The following is an 18304-nucleotide window of genomic DNA, read 5'->3' as shown; positions in this document are numbered from 1 at the left end:
TACTCCCCCAAGCCCCTCTGTGTTTTGGTGATACAGTGAACCTACAAAGTGCTCTACAATATTTACTGCAACAAATTAGGCTTCAAAAAACGTGCATTGCTCTGATTTGCTATCGCGTGCCCGCTTGTTTTGGTTCCGCTCCCGTGGGCGCGTGCGCCCCGGACCCCCCTGCACCATCTGTGAGGAGTAGACGTCAGTGATCTCTTGGACGTCCCCCGCGCGGGGCTCCGTCAGCTGCGCGCTGGTGCCTGACGCTCAGGCTGATTTAGTGGCGCGCGGTGCGGGCTCCCTCCCCGCGCGCGCCAGGGCTGTCCCGGAGACGGAGCCTGCCTGCAGCGGCTCCTGCTGAGGGAGGGAGGGCAGTGCAGTGCTCCACAGCCCCTCGGAGCACCATGGGCGTTGTGTGCCGGCTGCTGCCGCTCTTACTCCTGGCTGCCTTCTCCGTCAAAGGTGAGTGCGTCCCTGTGCGTCTTTTCACAATGAAAGTCTCTTAATTATCGCCGCAGTGGAAATATACGCAATGGCAATTGCCAGTTGACCTGTGTGCTGCATGTGCACTGTTATGGCTAACACGCCTGCCCCTAAGGACGTCTGTATGTGCCTGCCGACTTAATGCATGTGAGTTATTTAGGAAGGAAGATGTGTTTATTTAACTTGTGGAGTGTACGCAAATGTTATGGCCATAAGGAGGAATCTCCCTCCGACAGGCGAGTTCTAAAACACACTGCGAGACTAGTTGTTACCGGCGAGTCCCCGGTGTAAGAGTTGCCGTGCACTCCTCCAATGCTGGTGTCTGACAGTACCTCAGAGGGTGTGTAAATAATAGGGGGCTACGGGGGATTCTCCAGTGTTCATTTCACGCCAGCAGTGGCTCGGTTTCTAAATACCCCCGTTTCACAGATACGGGCAGAGACCTAGTGATTTGCCCAGGGCCACACGTTTACAAGAGGTCGGGTGGGGGAGCTGGGATTCGTTCCTCGATCTCCTGGTTCCACAGTGATATATCAACGCATACATACGTTTCTTCCTAGAAGCTGCGCTGGTAATTATGGAAGAGAAACAACATGTACACCCCCCCCCCCCCCTCCCTCTCCAGGAATAGTTACCAAGAACACATTATTTTATTTATGTTAATTCATGTAGCACGTCTTGTCATCCTCGTCGCCTAATTCAAAGTACGTTCTGCGTTTATGAGCACGTTTCAGAGTTGAACCGTGCGTTGACATAGAGTTATAGCGAGTTTAGCCGGCAGTTGTAGCAGGAGAAATTGGCACAGGAAGGCTGCCAATGACAGCCATTCCTGATCTACGGCGGGCCGCGCGATTTTATGGTCTAGTGTACAATATCAAATGATTACTCAACACCTTATGTGAAATGCAAAGGCTGTGTGCTTCACACACTGTGAGGGGTGCAGACGTTACTGGGGGTTGTGTGTTGTGCAGATTGTGATGGGCTGCAGGGGTTGTGTGTTGTACAGATGGTGATGTGGCTACATGGGCTGTGTGTTGTGCAGATTGTGATGGTGTTGCAGGGGCTGTGAGGTGGGCAGATTATGGTGGGGCTACACGTGCTGTGTGTTGTGTGGATTGCTATGGCGTTGCAGTGGTTGTCTGTTGTGCAAATTGTGATGGGGCTACGGGGCTGTGTATTGTGCAGATTATGGTGTGGCTCCAGGACCTTTGTGCTTTGCAGATTATAATTGGGCTGCGTGTTCTGTAGATTGTGATAATATTGCAGGGACTGTTTGTTGTGCAGGAAAAGATGGGGCTGTGTGTTCAGGTTGGAATTAGGCTTCAATATCTGTGTGTTGTACAGCTTTTTGTGGTGAAATCAGCAGCTGCAAGAGTTGTGTTGAACAGATTGTGATGAGCTACAGAGGATGCGAGGGTTGTGTTGAATATATTGTTCTGGGATACAGGGGATGCAAGGGTTGTGTTGAACAGATTGTGATGGGATACAGAGGATGCAAGGGTTGTGTTGAACATATTGTGATGGGAATGGGATACAGAGGATGCAAGGGTTGCAGGTTCCATAGTTTGGATGGGGAATTCAGGGTCTGAAGGAGTTAGTTGTGCTTTGACAGTCTGTGATGGTATGCTACTGCTATAGGAATTGTGTGTGAAGATTTAGATGAGATATGCAGATATTGCAGGCGTTGTGTGATTGTGGTAAGGATGCAGGGGTGTGTGCTTTGCACAGACTGTGACAAGAAGGCACATACAGTGGAGCGAATACAACCGATTGTTGTAGAAGATGCTGAGTCTATAGGGGTTTCTTTGATGGTCGATTATGCTGCTGAGTGTGTATTATACATTTTGTGATGGGGATGCAGGGGCTATGTATTGTGCAGATTGTAAAAGAGACTGCAGAGGCCGCAGGGTCTGTATTATGCACAGTTTGTCATGTGGCTGCTGTATGCTTGTTGCGGTGGAGAAACGGGCTGCAGATACTGTGTGTTGTATGGATTGTGATGTGAGCGGCAGGGGCTGTGTACTGGATGGATTGTGGTGGGAGCAGCAGAGGCTGTGTGTTGGGTGGATGGCAATATGAGCTGCAGGGGTTGTGTGTTGTGTGGATTGTGATGGGAGCTGCAGTGGCTGTGTGTTGTATGGATTGTGATGAGCTGCAGTGTCTATGTGTAGATTGTGATGGGGGCTGTAGTGGCTGTGTGCTGTGTGGATTGTGATGGGAGCTGCAGTGTCTGTGTGTGGATTGTGATGGGAGCTGCAGTGGCTGTGTGTTGTATGGATTGTGATGAGCTGCAGTGTCTATGTGTAGATTGTGATGGGGGCTGTAGTGGCTGTGTGCTGTGTGGATTGTGATGGGAGCTGCAGTGTCTGTGTGTGGATTGTGATGGGAGCTGCAGTGGCTGTGTGTTGTATGGATTGTGATGAGCTGCAGTGTCTATGTGTAGATTGTGATGGGGGCTGCAGTGGCTGTGTGTTGTATGGATTGTGATGAGCTGCAGTGGCTGTGTGCTGTGTGGATTGTGATGGGAGCTGCAGTGTCTGTGTGTGGATTGTGATGGGAGCTGCAGTGGCTGTGTGTTGTATGGATTGTGATGAGCTGCAGTGTCTATGTGTAGATTGTGATGGGGGCTGCAGTGGCTGTGTGTTGTATGGATTGTGATGAGCTGCAGTGGCTGTGTGCTGTGTGGATTGTGATGGGAGCTGCAGTGGCTGTGTGCTGTGTGGAATGAGATGGGAGCTGCAGTGGCTGTGTGCTGTGTGGCTTGTGATGGGAGCTGCAGTGGCTGTGTGCTGTGTGGCTTGTGATGGGAGCTGCAGTGGCGGTGTGCTGTGTGGATTGTGATGGGAGCTGCAGTGGCTGTGTGGTATGGATTGTGATGAGCTGCAGGGGCTGTGTGTTGTACGGATTGTGATGGGAGTCGCAGATGCTGTCTGTTGGACGGATTGTGATGGGAGCTGCAGGGGTTGTGTGTTGTATGGATTGTAAAGGGAGCTGCAGTGGCTATGTGTGGATTGTGATGGGAGCTGTAATGGCTTTGTGTTGTGTGGATTGTGATGGGAGCTGCAGTGGCTGTGTGGTATGTATTGTGTTGAGCTGCAGGGGCTGTGTGTTGTATGGATTGTGATGGGAGTCGCAGATGCTGTCAGTTGGACGGATTGTGATGGGAGCTGCAGTGGCTGTGTGTGGATAGTGATGGGAGTTGCAGTGGCTCTGTGTGGATAGTGATAGGAGCTGCAGTCGCGGTGTGTTGTATGGATTGTGATGGGAGCTGCAGTGGCTGTGTGTTGTATGGATTGTGATGGGAGCTGCAGTGGCTGTGTGTTGTATGGATTGTGATGGGAGCTGCAGTGGATGTGTGGTATCTATTGTGATGAGCTGCAGGGGCTGTGTGTTGTATGGATTGTGATGGGAGTCGCAGATGCTGTCTGTTGGACGGTTTGTGATGGGAGCTGCAGGGGCTGTGTGTTCATTCTGTGATGGGAGTACAGAGGCTGCAGGGGCTGTGTCTGCTGAACAGATTTTGATGGAAACGTGGAGGTCTGGCTATGTGTTCGTTTGTGATGGGTGTACTGAGGCTGCAGAGGCCGTGTGTTGTTCATGTTGTGATGAGAGTACAGAGTCTGTTTGTTGTTCAAGGTCTGAGCCCGGCGCTCTTCAACATATATATGAGGCCATTGGCTGAAATTGTTCGTCAGCATGGAATTAAGATCATTTCATATGCTGACGACACTCAGCTAGTGGTCTCACTGGGACAGGAAGCTAACCATACCTCGAAAGGAGGGCTGAGGAAATGCCTAGAGGAAGTTAAGGACTGGATGTCCTCCTCCTCATTAAAAATGAATGGAGACAAGACAGAGCTTATGCTCCTGGGCCCTGCCAACCCTAACTCCCTCAGCACTCTATGGCCACCCTGCCTGGGTACCCCTCCGGCCCCAAAGGACAGCATCAAGAGCCTTGGGGTGTGGCTAGACAGATCTCTGTCCTTCGGGACCCAATCCACCAAACTGGCAGCCACTTGCTTCGGCCTCCTCAGAGTGCTAAGGAAGGTACTCCATCTTCTACCGATGGAGGCAAAACAAGTAGCCATCCAGGGCCTTATCCAGTCACGACTGGATTATAACAACGCCCTTTACCTCGCCGCCCCAGAGTACACGATACGAAGACTACAGACGGTGCAGAACTGTGCCGCGCGCACTTTGCTTCAGATTCCTCGACGTCAATCAGTAAAAAATGGACTGAAAAAATTGCATTGGCTACCCATTCCCCAAAGAATACAATTCAAAGCCTTATGCATTGCGCACCAGGCGTTCTGGAAAACGGGCCCTCTCATCACTCGCTACCTAGTGTCACACTACCTCCCCACTAGGAATCTGCGATCCAACTAGACCTTCACGGCCACAATTCCCAAAATAAAAAAATCCAGAACCGGCGGTAGGACTTTCACCTACAATGCTTCCAAGCTATGGAACACCCTACCCCTCCACCTAAGGAAAAATCCTAATCTTACCTCATTCAGGAAACAGCTAAAGACATTCCTCTTCATTGCTGCCCAATAACGCCCTGGCTACTCCCTCTTGTTCTGTTGGTTTCTTAGCGCTTGGACGCCCCCGGGCAGCAATCGCGCTCTACAAATCGACATACAAATACAAATACAGTTCAGAGGCTACAGGGTGTTGTATGTTGTTCATTTGTAATGGGAGTACTGAGCCTGTGTGTTGTTCATTTGTGAGTGAAGTGCAGAGGCTGTGTGTTTTCCATGTTGTGATGGGAGTGCAGAGGCTGTAAGTGTCGTGTGTTGAACAGATTGTGATGGGAAGACAGAGGCCTGGCTGTGTATTGCTCAGGGTGTGATGGGAATACACAGGCTGCAGGGAGCTGGGTGCTGTACAGATTATTATGCGGGTATGGGGAGGGGCTGTGTCATGATTGACGCTGCAGGTGCCTTATGAGGGGCAGCTTATGACAGGGCTGCACACGTGCGTGGAGACCCTGTATTTCTGTGGGAGACGCTTGCAGCCTTGGGGAGAGCTGAGCCAGGCCTTTGGTTTGGCTCCAAGAGCCAAAGCTCACGAGAGCAATCAAAAGGTGCAAATCAGTCCAAAATGTCATGACAAATTATGATAAAGACTTTAAAATGCTAAAAAGAAAGTGTTTTCATCATTTTACAGTGTCTCAATTAAATACATACAAGTATACCATTAAATTGAGTGTCACCTACTGAAAGTAATATATATTTTTAATGTCAAAATTCACAAATACTCCCGTGTCACGAGTTGCCCAAAATAGTTCTGTTTATCATGTTTTCTGGTTAGCTAGCCTATAGGGTCATCAAATGTGAAACAATATTATTTCATATTTACCATATATAATGTAGGTTTTTGATAAGTTGCAACTGAATTGCATCAACGGGCTCTCAAACTGGATGGTTAAGGAAAACAATGCATCATGAAGTAAAGCGATGGGGCGTGGATCACACAAGTTGGTCAAGCGGGGAAGCCAGGATTTGAGTTTGATTGCATATAGTAGGGTTCAGAGACTGTAGTGTTACATCTTTCTTTTCAGTTTAACGTCAAAGGTCAGTGCATTGTGTTCACTTATTCAATTAAAGTTTTTCAATTACTATGAATATATGGAGTTCAATAAATTCACCGATCCCATCTTAAATAAAATGGACAATATGCACACATATATACATTTGTGTAGTCATATTATTTAATATGTGCTTTTATGTTTGAAATTCTTCCACACACAATGAAGATCAAACACAAAGAAAGAACATGCCTGTCTCGAATCATGCTTCGGGAGCGTGCTCTGTGGGGGCTGCCATACCTCTTTGTTGTTTGACAATTCCTTTATTGCGCGGTTCAGCCTCTCCTGAAATCTGTTTTTTTCCAAGGCCAGCTGAGCCAGAAGTAACAGTATCGTAAAATCGCATGCCCTGCCTTCCTGCAGGCTGGTCTGAATTGAAAAAAGAACTCTTCCAGAAGAGCCCCCCGCCCCCACACACCCACATAACTGCAATTAAATAATTAACAAAACAAAGAGGTCAGGAGACCCCAGAGAGTGGCCCTCCTATTACAGCGCTTCAGTAAGCTATGGTGTGCAGCATGGCTTCGGAGACACATCTGCCACTGTCTGAAATAAGTATCGTCTTGAACATCTGGGGGGAGGGGGTGTGCTCGTGTACTCACTCAACAAGCTGGAGGGGGGTGGATATATCCCCGTTTCCCACGGTTCCTACGCCCCTGATCGGAGTGTCGGGGTGGTGCATGTAGAGGTCACAGAACATATTATGGCGCCGGACGCAGTGGTTGTGTGTTGTGCTGATTGTGAAGGGAGGTGCAGATGCTACAGGGGCGGCGTGATAGACAGATGACAATGAGTGACACAGAGGATGTAGAGGTGTGCCTTGCAGTGAGGCAAGGGCTGCAGCAGGGGCGTAGATTTCCAGTGGTGTAGCAGGTGCAGTGGCACCCAGGCCAAGAGGCCTAAGGGCTCATTGAACCCTGAATATCGCTGTATCTTATCTTTTGATCCAAACAGCAGCGGGGGCCCGTTTCCTTCTGAGCACTAGGGCCCATGACACCCCGACTATGCTAGTGGGATGTGTCTGCACAGATTGTGGCGGGAGGTGTGCAGGTTGGAGGGAGGGGCTGTGTTGTGTGGATTTGAAGTGGCTGTGTGTGCTTCAACCTGTGATGGGTATGCATGGGCTATGCTGTACTGATTGTGGTGGGAGACACAGGCTGAAGGGACTGCTTGTTGTGCAGAGTGTGATTGGAATGGGAAGTGCTATGATGTGTAGATTGTGATGTGAGATGCAGAGGTTGTGTGATGTACAGACTGCAGAGAGCTGTGTGATGTGTAGATTGTGATGTGAGATGCAGAGGTTGTGTGATGTACAGACTGCAGAGAGCTGTGTGATGTGTAGATTGTGATGTGAGATGCAGAGGTTGTGTGATGTACAGACTGCAGAGAGCTGTGTGATGTGTAGATTGTGATAGGGACTGGGAGTAGAAAAAGGCTGGGTTTTGTAGCGATTTTGAAAGGCGTTCAGGAGCTCTGTGTGTACAGTGCAGAGTGTGATGGGGTGCTAAGGTTGCAGGGACTTTATGATGTACAGATTGTAGAGGTTGTAAGGGCTGCGTGGTGCAATGAACGTGTTTGCAGGGGCAGCAGGGGCTCTGTGTTCTGCAGATTGTGATGGGTACAGAGGCCACGAGGGCTGTGTAATGTACATATTGTGACGGGCCACTGGGGTGTGTGTGCTGTACAGATTGTGATGGGATGCAGGCTGTATGTTGTACAGATTGTGATGGGGGGCAGGCTCTTTGTTGTACAGATTGTGATGGGGGGGCAGGCTGTTTGTTGTACAGATTGTGATGGGTGCAGGGGCTGTATGTTGTACAGCTTGTGATGGAGTGCAGGGGCCACTAGGGTTGTGTGCTGTACAGATTGTGATGGGCCGAGGGTGTGTGTTCTGTACAGATTGTGATGGGCCGAGGGTGTGTGTGCTGCACATATTGTGATGGGTGCAGGGGCTGTATGTTGTACAGATTGTGATGGTGCGCAGGGCTATATGTTTTACAGACTGTGATGGGGTAGAGGGGATGGATGTTGTACAGTTTGTGATGGGATACAGAGCTGCATATTGTAGAGATTATGATGGGGTGCACGGGCCACGGAGGCAGTGTCTTGTATAGAATGTGATGGGGTGCAAGGCTGTATGTTGTACAGATTGTGATGGGGCGCAGGGATTGTATGTTGTACAGCTTGTGATGGAGTGCACGGGCCACTAGGGTTGTGTGCTGTACAGATTGTGATGGGCCGAGGGTGTGTGTGCTGTACAGATTGTGAAGGGCCGATGGTGTGTGTGCTGCACATATTGTGATGGGTGCAGGGTCTGTATGTTGTACAGATTGTGATGGGGCGCAGGGCTATATGTTTTACAGACTGTGATGGGGTAGAGGGGCTGGATGTTGTACAGTTTGTGATGGGATACAGAGCTGCATATTGTAGAGATTATGATGGGGTGCACGGGCCACGGAGGCAGTGTCTTGTATAGAATGTGATGGGAAGCAAGGCTGTATGTTGTACAGATTGTGATGGGGCGCAGGGATTGTATGTTGTGCAGATTGTGATGGGGCGCAGGGATTGTATGTGGTGCAGATTGTGATGGGGTGCAGGGCTGTATGTAGTTCAGATTGTGATGGGGCGCAGGGATTGTATGTTGTGCAGATTGTGATGGGGCGCAGGGATTGTATGCTATACAGATTGTGACGGGGTGGAGGCCTATATGTTTTACAGACTGTGATGGGGTGCACAACTGTATGTTGTACAGATTGTGATGGGGTGCAGGGGCTGCAGGAATTGTGTGCTGTGCAGATTGTGAAGGTGCAGAGACTGCTGGTGGCTGTCTAGTGTAAATTATTAGAGCGAGGCGGTGTGAATCACTGATTGTCATGAGTGTGGATACTGAAGCTGCAGTGGTCCACATAGCACACAGCCTTGGATCCGGATGCATAGCCCGCCGAGAGAGGAGAAGGGGCAGCGGCTGTATGTTATATATATTGTACTGTGCGCTGCAGCATAAAGAAGCGCGGCACCGCACTAGTGGACACTGCCTGATGCTGCGCGACGAGTCGGCCGGTGACGGTAATTACTCTTTCCGGCCTGCCCTCTTCGTCACATAAAGGTCGCTCCGCCGGCCTGACGTGATGGAAGGAGAGACGGTGTGTGACGCAAGCAGTACAGAGCTGCCACGGCCAATATGGTATGGTACTTACCTAGGTCCCCTATTCCAACTACAAACTACAAACTCTGGGGTTTCTGGTTGTCTCCTCCCTCCCCCCATTCGCACAGGATTGGAAACCACACCAAGATTGTTTTAAAGTTTTTGGATTAGGGGGTGTAACCTCCCCGGCCGTATTTTATTAACAATTAACAAAACAAATTTAAAAACTTTCATTACAGAAATAACGCAGAAACTAGTACAGTTACATTGGTAGACACATGTTGTTCCAAGGGCTAACCTTAACACAGTCTAATACAGAAGGCACTCCTACCGTAAATCTAACAATGCATGACTTTACTTTCTGCGTTTCCCCTCTAGAGCCTATGGCAAAGTCAACGTCTAGCAGCTTCCCCCCCAGTCCCAGGGTACTACCAATACTACTCTGGGAGCAAGGTTGCGCAGGGGGTACAGCTTATCGGACGGATACTTTCCCCCGGGCCCTCCCTACTCCCAGTGCCTTGAACTCCCTGACGGGGGCTGCAGACTTCTGCATATCTGCGCCTTGATGCGCATGCACGTGCAGGGGTGGCCCCAGGCCCACTGGGAAGGATGACTCCCCCGGCCCGCACCCCAACAGCCTACTTATCAGCTGTCACTACCCCTGGAGTTACATGGTGCTGACCTCTAAGGACCGCAGACTAGGCTTACCTATGTTGACCTTACCGCCACAGGCCAGCATAGTTGCCCGACTATCTGGCCTCCCCCTCACTCACTAGAAAGGTCCCGTACTGCGCTTCAAACTCTCCACCCAAGCCAGGATGTCTTCCATAAATGCTTGATTCCCCTTATGAGAGAGGTGAACCCCGTCTTGTAGGAAAAACTGTCCCCCCCTGAAGTACCAGTGTCCTATGGTCCTTAATCTAGGGGTCCTGAATAACTTTTCAAATTTGTTGTTAAGATGCTTTACTGCGTGATTCAACGCCCTGACTGATTCGCCCCCCCTCCACTGAAACCTGGGGATCATGTGGGACCAAGCTATTATCGAATGAGGACACTGTCTTGCTAGCCACCCCACCTCTGTAAGCAGGTCTTGCGCTAGTTCCCTCCTCCCTAGTCGTGCCAAGTCATTGCCCCCTAGGTGCAGGATCCAGATCGCCAGTGGTCCCGCCGGCATGCAACACATGACTACTACAACTGCACGAAATTACCATCTTTTAGTGCAAGACCACCCCTGTTTCTGAGTCACAGGAAGACAAAGGGCACAACAAATCGTGCTCAGGAAAATGAGCTACCCTGATCTAGAGCATGTGCAGCCACACATATCTCTTGTAACAGTTGGAAGACCACCTACCAATCCTCTTTACTCATTCACCACCCAGCCCCCTTGCCACTGCTTCGGTGGCCGCCCCTATCCTGAATGAATGAGTCCCGATATCCATGCTGTCTAACCCAGCATTCTTCAATGCCAGGAGCATGACTCTCTTGAACTGGAATACTGTGAGTGATAATCTGTCTCCATGTATCAAGAGAGGCCCTCCCGAGACCTGTGCCCTCTGGGCCATGAAAGCCTCCAGCCTGTAGACCGGGCAGCATGTTGTGTCCCCTGCCCTGTGTAAAACTATGCTGTCCCCCCTACCTTCCTGATCCATTTTGGACATCGAGATGGAGATCAGCACAGAATCTTTCCCTACTTTCACGTATCCTCCCTGAAGGCCACCAAGCCAATCCCTCTTATTCTTTGCAACCATTTCTCTTACCCTGAAAGCGCCGTAAAATGCCAGGCAGAATGCAGCTTGAAAAAGGACTGCCTCGCTGGGTGAAGCACAAACCATTGGTAGTGCCCCCACCAGCTTCCCTAATGTCTCTAAACCTATGGGTCTCCTGACATCTGGTTGCACTCCCTGTAAACGCTGCCATCCCTTTAGCGCCTGACGTACCAAAAAATTCTTTGTGGGATCTCCTTTTCCACTAATTTTTGCAAAACATGATATGGCTGCGGTATGTCTCCTCGCCACTGTGCGCCCCTGCTTCCACATGAAAGCAATGTATGCCACTACGGACTCATGGTCATGCCACTTGTGGTCCCACTATTCCCCTAAGAAAAGACAAAAAGAACCAAACGCCCCTTCGTAGGCACTCCTGGTTTTTGGCGCTAGACTTGCTGCCACAAGGTGCGATACTCTGGGGCACCAAGTTGCCAAAGCGGTTCTGGGTAAGGTGTAGGGTGGACCGCTGCCTCTGGGATGTGTGCCCTGAATGCCTGCATTTTAAAATGAGACAGTGCATCAGCTGCCTGGTTCTGAACCCCCGGGACATGTTTGGCTCTGAAAATGACATTCAACTTCATGCAATGTAACACAATCTCTTTTAGCAGACGCAGCAACATACAGCACTTGGCAGTTTGATTGTTTATGCATTCCACCTCCGCCATGTAGTCAGACCAGAAGATCACTGACTGGTTCCTCAGTGCATCCGCCCAGACGGACAGTGCCACCAGGATTGGGAAAAGCTCAAGGAAACGTATGTTACTGGTGAGCCCAGAACTTCTCCACCAGTCCGGCCAGCGCTGCACCACCCAGTCGCACCCCAAAATAGCCCCGAAGCCTTCACTGCCTGCAGCGTCGGTCATCAGGCCCAATTCCGGGCTGGACTTGAGTGGGCCAGGCCAAACCACTCTTCCATTAAAATCACGCAGGAATGCCTTCCAAATCCGCATATCCTGCCTGACTTCCCTGGACAGTGGTGTGGTGATGTTTTTCCCTAAGGCCTGACATGGCGTGTGCGATGGAGCGGGAGAAAGGGCGCGCCATTGGGATAATGCGTAATGCAAAGTTCAACTGCCCTACCACTTGCTGCAACTGGTGTAGTGTAACCTTCTCTTTGTTAAGGCAATGTTCCAAAGCGACCCCAAAATCCCTGACCTTGTCATTCGGTAATCTAGACAACCCCTGCACAGAATCCAGCTCAATACCCAGGAATTCAATCGTGGTGCTCGGGCCCACTGTCTTACCGGGGACCAAGGGCACCCCGAACTCTTGCATGAGGCTACAGAATCTTTCCAGTGCCGCCCGCATTCCCCAGAACCTGGAGCTCCCAGAAACAGAAAGTCATCCAAGTAATGGAGCACCCACTGGTGTCCCGAGTCCTTCCTGAACACCCACTCCAGAAAAGAGCTGAACTTTTCAAAATATTCACAAGACACTGAGCAACCCATTGGCATACACTTGTTTACGTAGTACTTGCCTGAAACTGAAAGCCCAGCAGGTGGAAATCGGCGGGGTGGACTGGCAGCTTCCGAAAAGCGGACTCAATGTCGGGCTTTGCTAGCAGAGCCCCCTGACCTAATGTTCTGAGCATGCCCACAGCCTGGTCGAAAGATGCGTATTTCACACTACACAGTGTGTCTGCAATGGCATCGTTCACTAAAACTGCCCCTCGGTACGGATAGGTTGTGGATCAATCTGAATTCGCCTGGCGCTTTTTTGGCACCACCCCTAGGGGTGAGCATACAAAATCTTCCATTGGGACGTCCTCAAACGGTCCTGCCACCCTCCCCAGGTTTAATTCCTTTTGTATTTTTGTCATTGCTACATCCATATTGGACCTAACAGACAGCTGATTCTTACAGTCTTTCACCCCGCTGTGTCCCTGTGCTGGTATCCTGAAGCCCTCATCAAAACCTTCCCTGATTGTCCTGGCTGTCTCAGTGCAATTGTACCGTTCTAACCAAAGGATCATGGTGCCAACGTTAACTGGGGATCTAGCCTTTTCTAATAGTACCTCGTTATTCTTGTTTCCTGCCCACTTTGTCCCTGGATTTCTTGTTACACTTGGACTCGGGGTGAGATGCATTTCCTCAGTACCCACAGGAGTGCTTGAACTTACACGTGCCAGGTGCCCTTCTGCAAGATCGTTTGTTAAAGTCAAAACAGACTCCTTTTTTCCAGCTGTTCCCTGTTTTGGCTGTACTCCCCCCCCTCGCATTACCGGTGGGGCTTGGCTTAAAGGGCTGAAACTGCCTGCTGTCAGATACGGGTCCCCGCACATTGTCGGTTGGACCCTGCACCAAAGTTTCAAATAAATAAACATGTCAGTTTGGTCCCATCTCAACGTTGGGTCCTGAGCTTTCGCTCTCCTAAAATCTTTGTCATAATCCTTCCACCCCTCGCCACCCTTCATTGCGTGAGCGAGGGTGATCCTATTTTGCCAGGTTGCCATTTCGGGCCCCATTTCTGGAAAACGTTCCAGCATGACAGCCATGTAGGTGGAAAAACCCTGGATCCAATTCGCTAGGCTCTCCTCCACCCTATATTTCAGTAGAATGTTAGCCCATTCCCTGTGATGTGTCCATTCCTTGTTTTTTCTGGCCTCCTCCCTCTCTTCCTCATCAATCAGGAGAGAAAACATGTTGACATATTTCCCCTTCCAGTTTTTTTCCTTAGTCTCTTTAGACAGATGCCTCCCTAAACGTTCCCTCCCCGAGCGCATCTTGCCTACACCCAGCAGACCTAAAGTCGCACTTGTACCTGCTGGTGCTGCCGCATCAGCCTTCTTGTGTGCCTCTGGGTCCTTTGCGTTGCTGCTTGTTACCGGATTGCCTTCCCCACTGGGGGCTGGTATTGTGTCTGGGGGTAATGCCCCCAACGGGACGACTATGCCACTGGGAACCGGGATTGTGGGCGCGGGCGTCTCCTTCCCTGCCAGTACTGCCGGCGCCTCCTTTGGTCTTCCTTCACCCAATTCGGCCAACAATTTCCTTGCCCTCTCAATCGCATCCCCGGAGGATGCTTCCGCAGAATGGGACCAGTTCCCCACTGTCTCCAGCCATGGCAGTACTGCCGCCAGGCTGGCAGCTATGTCAGGCTGAGCTGGTGTGTTTACCCCCACCCCTACCCTTGCGGGGGCACAGGAACTATAGCTTGGCCTTCTGGAAGCTCCACGGGCCTTTCCCCCTGAGGGGGCACGGGTGGGATAGATTGGCCCTCTAATGGCACCGCGGGTACCGCGTCCCTAGGGATAACTGCTGGGACAAGAGGTGCTTGTGGAGTCCCCCCAGTCCCTTCACCAGTCGGTCTGCGCCTGTTTCGCTTAGGTGGGGGCGGTGAATAATTTTTTGGTGGCACAATCGGCCACCTGTGTCTTCCCTCAGGTGCCCCGGTCCCTCCACCTTATCTTGCATCCTGTTTAAGGTCTGCCCCATGGCCTGGACCTGCTGCATTAGGGTCTCCAGCATCACCTCCGTGTGTGAGCGCTTTTCATACCGCCGCGCCTTAGGGGCCATGGCGAATGAATCTCCTGCTTATGTGCCTACAACACGCGAGTACCACCAACCGGTGACTGTGCCACCTCTTACTTCCAAGCAGTAGCAGCCTCCTGCCAACCTCTGCAGTCTTGCAACCAGAGCCAAGACCTACTGGCTAGCCCAGTAGGCTCAGGTGAGCCGCCCGCTCAAACCCTCTATGGCTCCCAGAAGCGACGAACTGCTGGCTAGCCGGGGCTGCCGCGTAAGTCCAATGATCGCCAATCACCTTTCTGTGCAAGGAAGAGTGACGTCCTACCTAGGATGTGCGTTGGAACTGTGGGATGAAACACAGCACAGGTTTCGCAGCGCGGTGCCCTACTGTTTAATCAGAATATATTGCTCTAGTACGACTAGATTGTACAAGCGCACTGTCAGAGTCACCCACTGATCTCGACAATAAACCACACGGACTACTCCCCTAGTTAGTACCTGCCCCGTACACTAGCACTGTTCGTGGTACTACTCAAGGTGAAAAAGCCCTTCAATATGCCCTAGGGAAATGTACCCGCACTTGCCGCACCAAAAACCCCCTTTTCAGTAAGCCGACACTGCGCACACTAAATGCACTAATTGATCAAAATTGCCCGCAAAATGTAACTCTGTAAAAAAGGTTGCAAGCCAGTAATACAGTGGCAGGCAAGCACTGCGCACACTAAATGCACCAATCGATAAAAAATGTTCCCGCAAAATATTGCAACTCAGCAGTAATATAGTTGCAGACAATGCCTGAGTTTTACTAACCTGTGTAATGATGTTTTTATGACAAAATTAATTTTTATATGGATTTTATGATAACTGTGTAATTGTGTATGTGCTTTTATGAATTCTTGGAATTCGAATAAAGATTTTTGAAACTTTGAAACTAGTTGCAGGCAGTGGAGCAAATGGAGCTTGATATTGGCAGCGTTTGCAGGCAGTAGAGCCAAGGGAGCTTGATATTGGCAGTGTGGACAGAAATGCTGAGCCACGCATGCAGCCCCCGCCTATTTTCTCTCACTTCGATCCCCCAGGGGACCCGCACTGACTGCCCCCGTTCCCGGATAGTCACCGGTACCTCTAACTTAAGGACACACTCCAGTATCGCTCTGCCGCTGGCTCCCGCTGGGCTCCACGTGGGATCGTCGCTCCTTGCCGCACGGGTCCTGGGTGTCAGACGACGCTCTCGCTTTCCCGCCGCCTCGTTCCGCCTTGCCTCGGACCTGCAGAGGGGAAAAAATGAGCCCAAAAAAAACTGCTCCCTCTGTTCCGCTCTCTCCAGCCGCGCTCTTACAGCAACGTCCTCGACCTGCAGAGAAAATAAAAAGCAAAAAAGAAGTTAAGGGGCCCGCAGCCGGCCCGGTGACGTGCTCCGTGTGGTGCGGGGACCAGGAACAAGAGACTGTTCCGCTCCCCGGCTTCCCCTTATAAGGGGGCCCGCCCAGGGAATCCGGACCAGACCGGACTCCCTGTACGTACAATGCTTGTTGAGCCGGAAGCACTAAAGTGCTTCCGGTTCAAGCAGGAGGAACCTCGCACCTAATTGGGTGAGATGCGTGGGAGTGCCTCGTCATTGCTGACGCAGCCTCCCCCCCCTTCCTACCGACCGGGGACTAGGGCGACCGCCATAATGCAGTCCTATTCAGTCTGCGCTTTCCCCATTACACGCCTGCGAACAGCCACGTGGAGAGAACGCGGCGCACAATTTCACACCTGTGTTATGAAGGCCTCAAACGTGACGGATACAGCTCGTGCACACTGTAGCGTGGGAGCACGTGAACTTACTCTGAGAGCGAATAGAGAAGAGCTATAAATCACAAGAAGGGGGGAGCAGAAATGAAACGGGGTACGCTTGTGCTTTGGCACGTTACCCACACCTATGTATGCTTTAAATGCACGTTAGAAGACATCTTGCGGAAGGGGGCGTGGCCAAGCGTCGAACATGGCGGACGTGTAGTCCCTGAGCTCCGTCCCTAGCCCTAATGCACTTGCAATTAATCCTGTCATCCCAGCCTGCAACCCACCTGAATCCTGCCCGTGAAGCCTCCTGGTGCGGGCGGCGTGCAGTGGTAAGGCGCTGTTCCTCTCGAGTCACGCCGGGACAGCAACACGACAGTGGTTCCCATAGCGGCCTGCGGCGTGACGTGAAGCCTCGGCCTCAATTGGGTGGCCTGCCTGACCCGCTCCCGCCTACTACCGAGCCCCGGCCGGGGCCCCGGACCGGAGGAGGACCGCGACTCCTGAGACGTTACCGGATTGCGGTGAGAGGTCCCTACACTGCCCGTGTCCCCGCTGCCTCCCTCCTGGCTGTCTCAACCCCCAGCCGGCCGGCCCAGCCGTGAGTCGGATCGGGACGCGGGGCCATATCGGACCGGCCCGCGACCCACCTGTACCACCGGCGGTGCCTGCATCATCCACTGCACGGGTGAGAGGTGCGGGGCAGGTGGAGCGGGTGGCCCTCCGCTGGCGCTGTTGATCTCGCTTCTCCCTGGCGGCACCTCACGTTGCATGCAGGGGGACGACCCAGTGTAGAGGCTGCCCTGCTGGCGCCATTTTGACTCTGTGCAGAAGCCGTGACGGGGCCCCGGGATCCTGGCATTACCGCCTCGCCTACCCCGAGACATTAAAGCAACAAGCGGAGTGCATGGACCTAGAGCTCAGGGGCACACATCAAGGCTTACACACCCTCTAGGGAGACATAAGCCCCGAGCGCCTGGCTGATAGTGCCGACCTGCGGCGTGGGAGTGCGACACACACAGCGGCGCACTGCAGTGGCACCAACTACCTGGCTCTTTGCGCTACCAGCTTCCGGAGGACTCCACCTTGCTGTCTCCTGGGATCGCAAACCTCCCCTACTTCCCTGCGAGACCGCGGACGCATCTGTCTACCGGGTCCCTAACAGGACGACGACCCGCCCTGAAGCGGCGGCGCTACAAAAGCGCGCCATCACTATCCCTGCCACCACTGGGGACTATACCGCGTCATAGCCACTGCCTTCCACCGGCGCAGCTCAAACCCATCGCTACCACTACCTGGCACCCTGCGTGGACACTTACGGAGGTTGCAGCAGCCGACTGCCGCTACTACTACGCCACCCTGCTCACGAGATCAATGGGCCGACACAGGGGCAAGGCCCAGGATCGAGGCGCCCCGGCGGACATGCAGTCCACGGGCTCGGAGGACCCGCTAGCTTCTTCGAACGCTGACATCATACCGGCAACCGGTAAGGGGTCACAGGACGCCAATTTGGACCTTATCCTGAATGAAATTCGCGCGACGCGCGAAGCCCTGGAATCACGCATAGACAATATGGCGACTGGCCTATCCCTACTGCGAGCTGACCATAACAAGCTGGCGGAGCGGGTCTCCGAACAGAAGATAGCGCTGGGAGACCTCATACCTCAACAGACAGAACATTCCACAAAGCTAGAGAATGTGGAGAAACAGCTCAAGCACCTATGGGAAAGGGTGGACGACGCGGAAGGACGTGCCCGCCGCAACAACGTCCGCATCCTGGGCATTCCGGAAAGAAGCGAGGGGAGGAATCCCACCCAGTTTGTGGAAGATTGGCTACGGAAACTGGTGGGCCAGGAAGATCTCACCGCCCTCTACAGCGTGGAAAGAGCACATAGGATGCCGTTGCGACCTCCGCAGCCGGGGGCGCCTCCTCGCCCTTTGATTGCACGCCTTCTTCACTATAAGGATAGGGACACTGTCTTAAGAACGGCTAGGGAGAAGGCACCGATACGCTTCGAGGACAAGAACATCTCAGTGTACCCTGATTTCACACCCACAGTACAACGTGCCAGGTCCACTTTCCT

General features: G+C 52.0%; 1 protein-coding gene across 2 annotated transcripts in view; it reads left to right on the top strand.

Moving 5' to 3' along the window:
• The first annotated feature begins 231 nt into the window (after window positions 1-231).
• LOC147671314 (neuronal acetylcholine receptor subunit beta-4-like) overlaps window positions 232-18304 on the top strand; it is a 224136-nt gene continuing 206063 nt past the window's right edge. Inside the window, exon 1 of one of the 2 annotated variants that reach the window (XM_086948079.1) lies at window positions 232-450. In XM_086948079.1, the coding sequence (XP_086804205.1) occupies window positions 393-450 (58 nt within the window). In that variant the 5' untranslated portion in view covers window positions 232-392. The remainder of the gene's footprint in view (window positions 451-18304) is intronic. The other variant, XM_086948080.1, reaches the window with a different exon arrangement.

Source organism: Lissotriton vulgaris, unplaced genomic scaffold, assembly GCF_964263255.1.
Source record: "Lissotriton vulgaris unplaced genomic scaffold, aLisVul1.2 SCAFFOLD_942, whole genome shotgun sequence".
In the NCBI taxonomy this organism is placed as follows: Eukaryota; Metazoa; Chordata; class Amphibia; order Caudata; family Salamandridae; genus Lissotriton; species Lissotriton vulgaris.
This window is presented reverse-complemented; position numbering and strand designations above follow the sequence as displayed.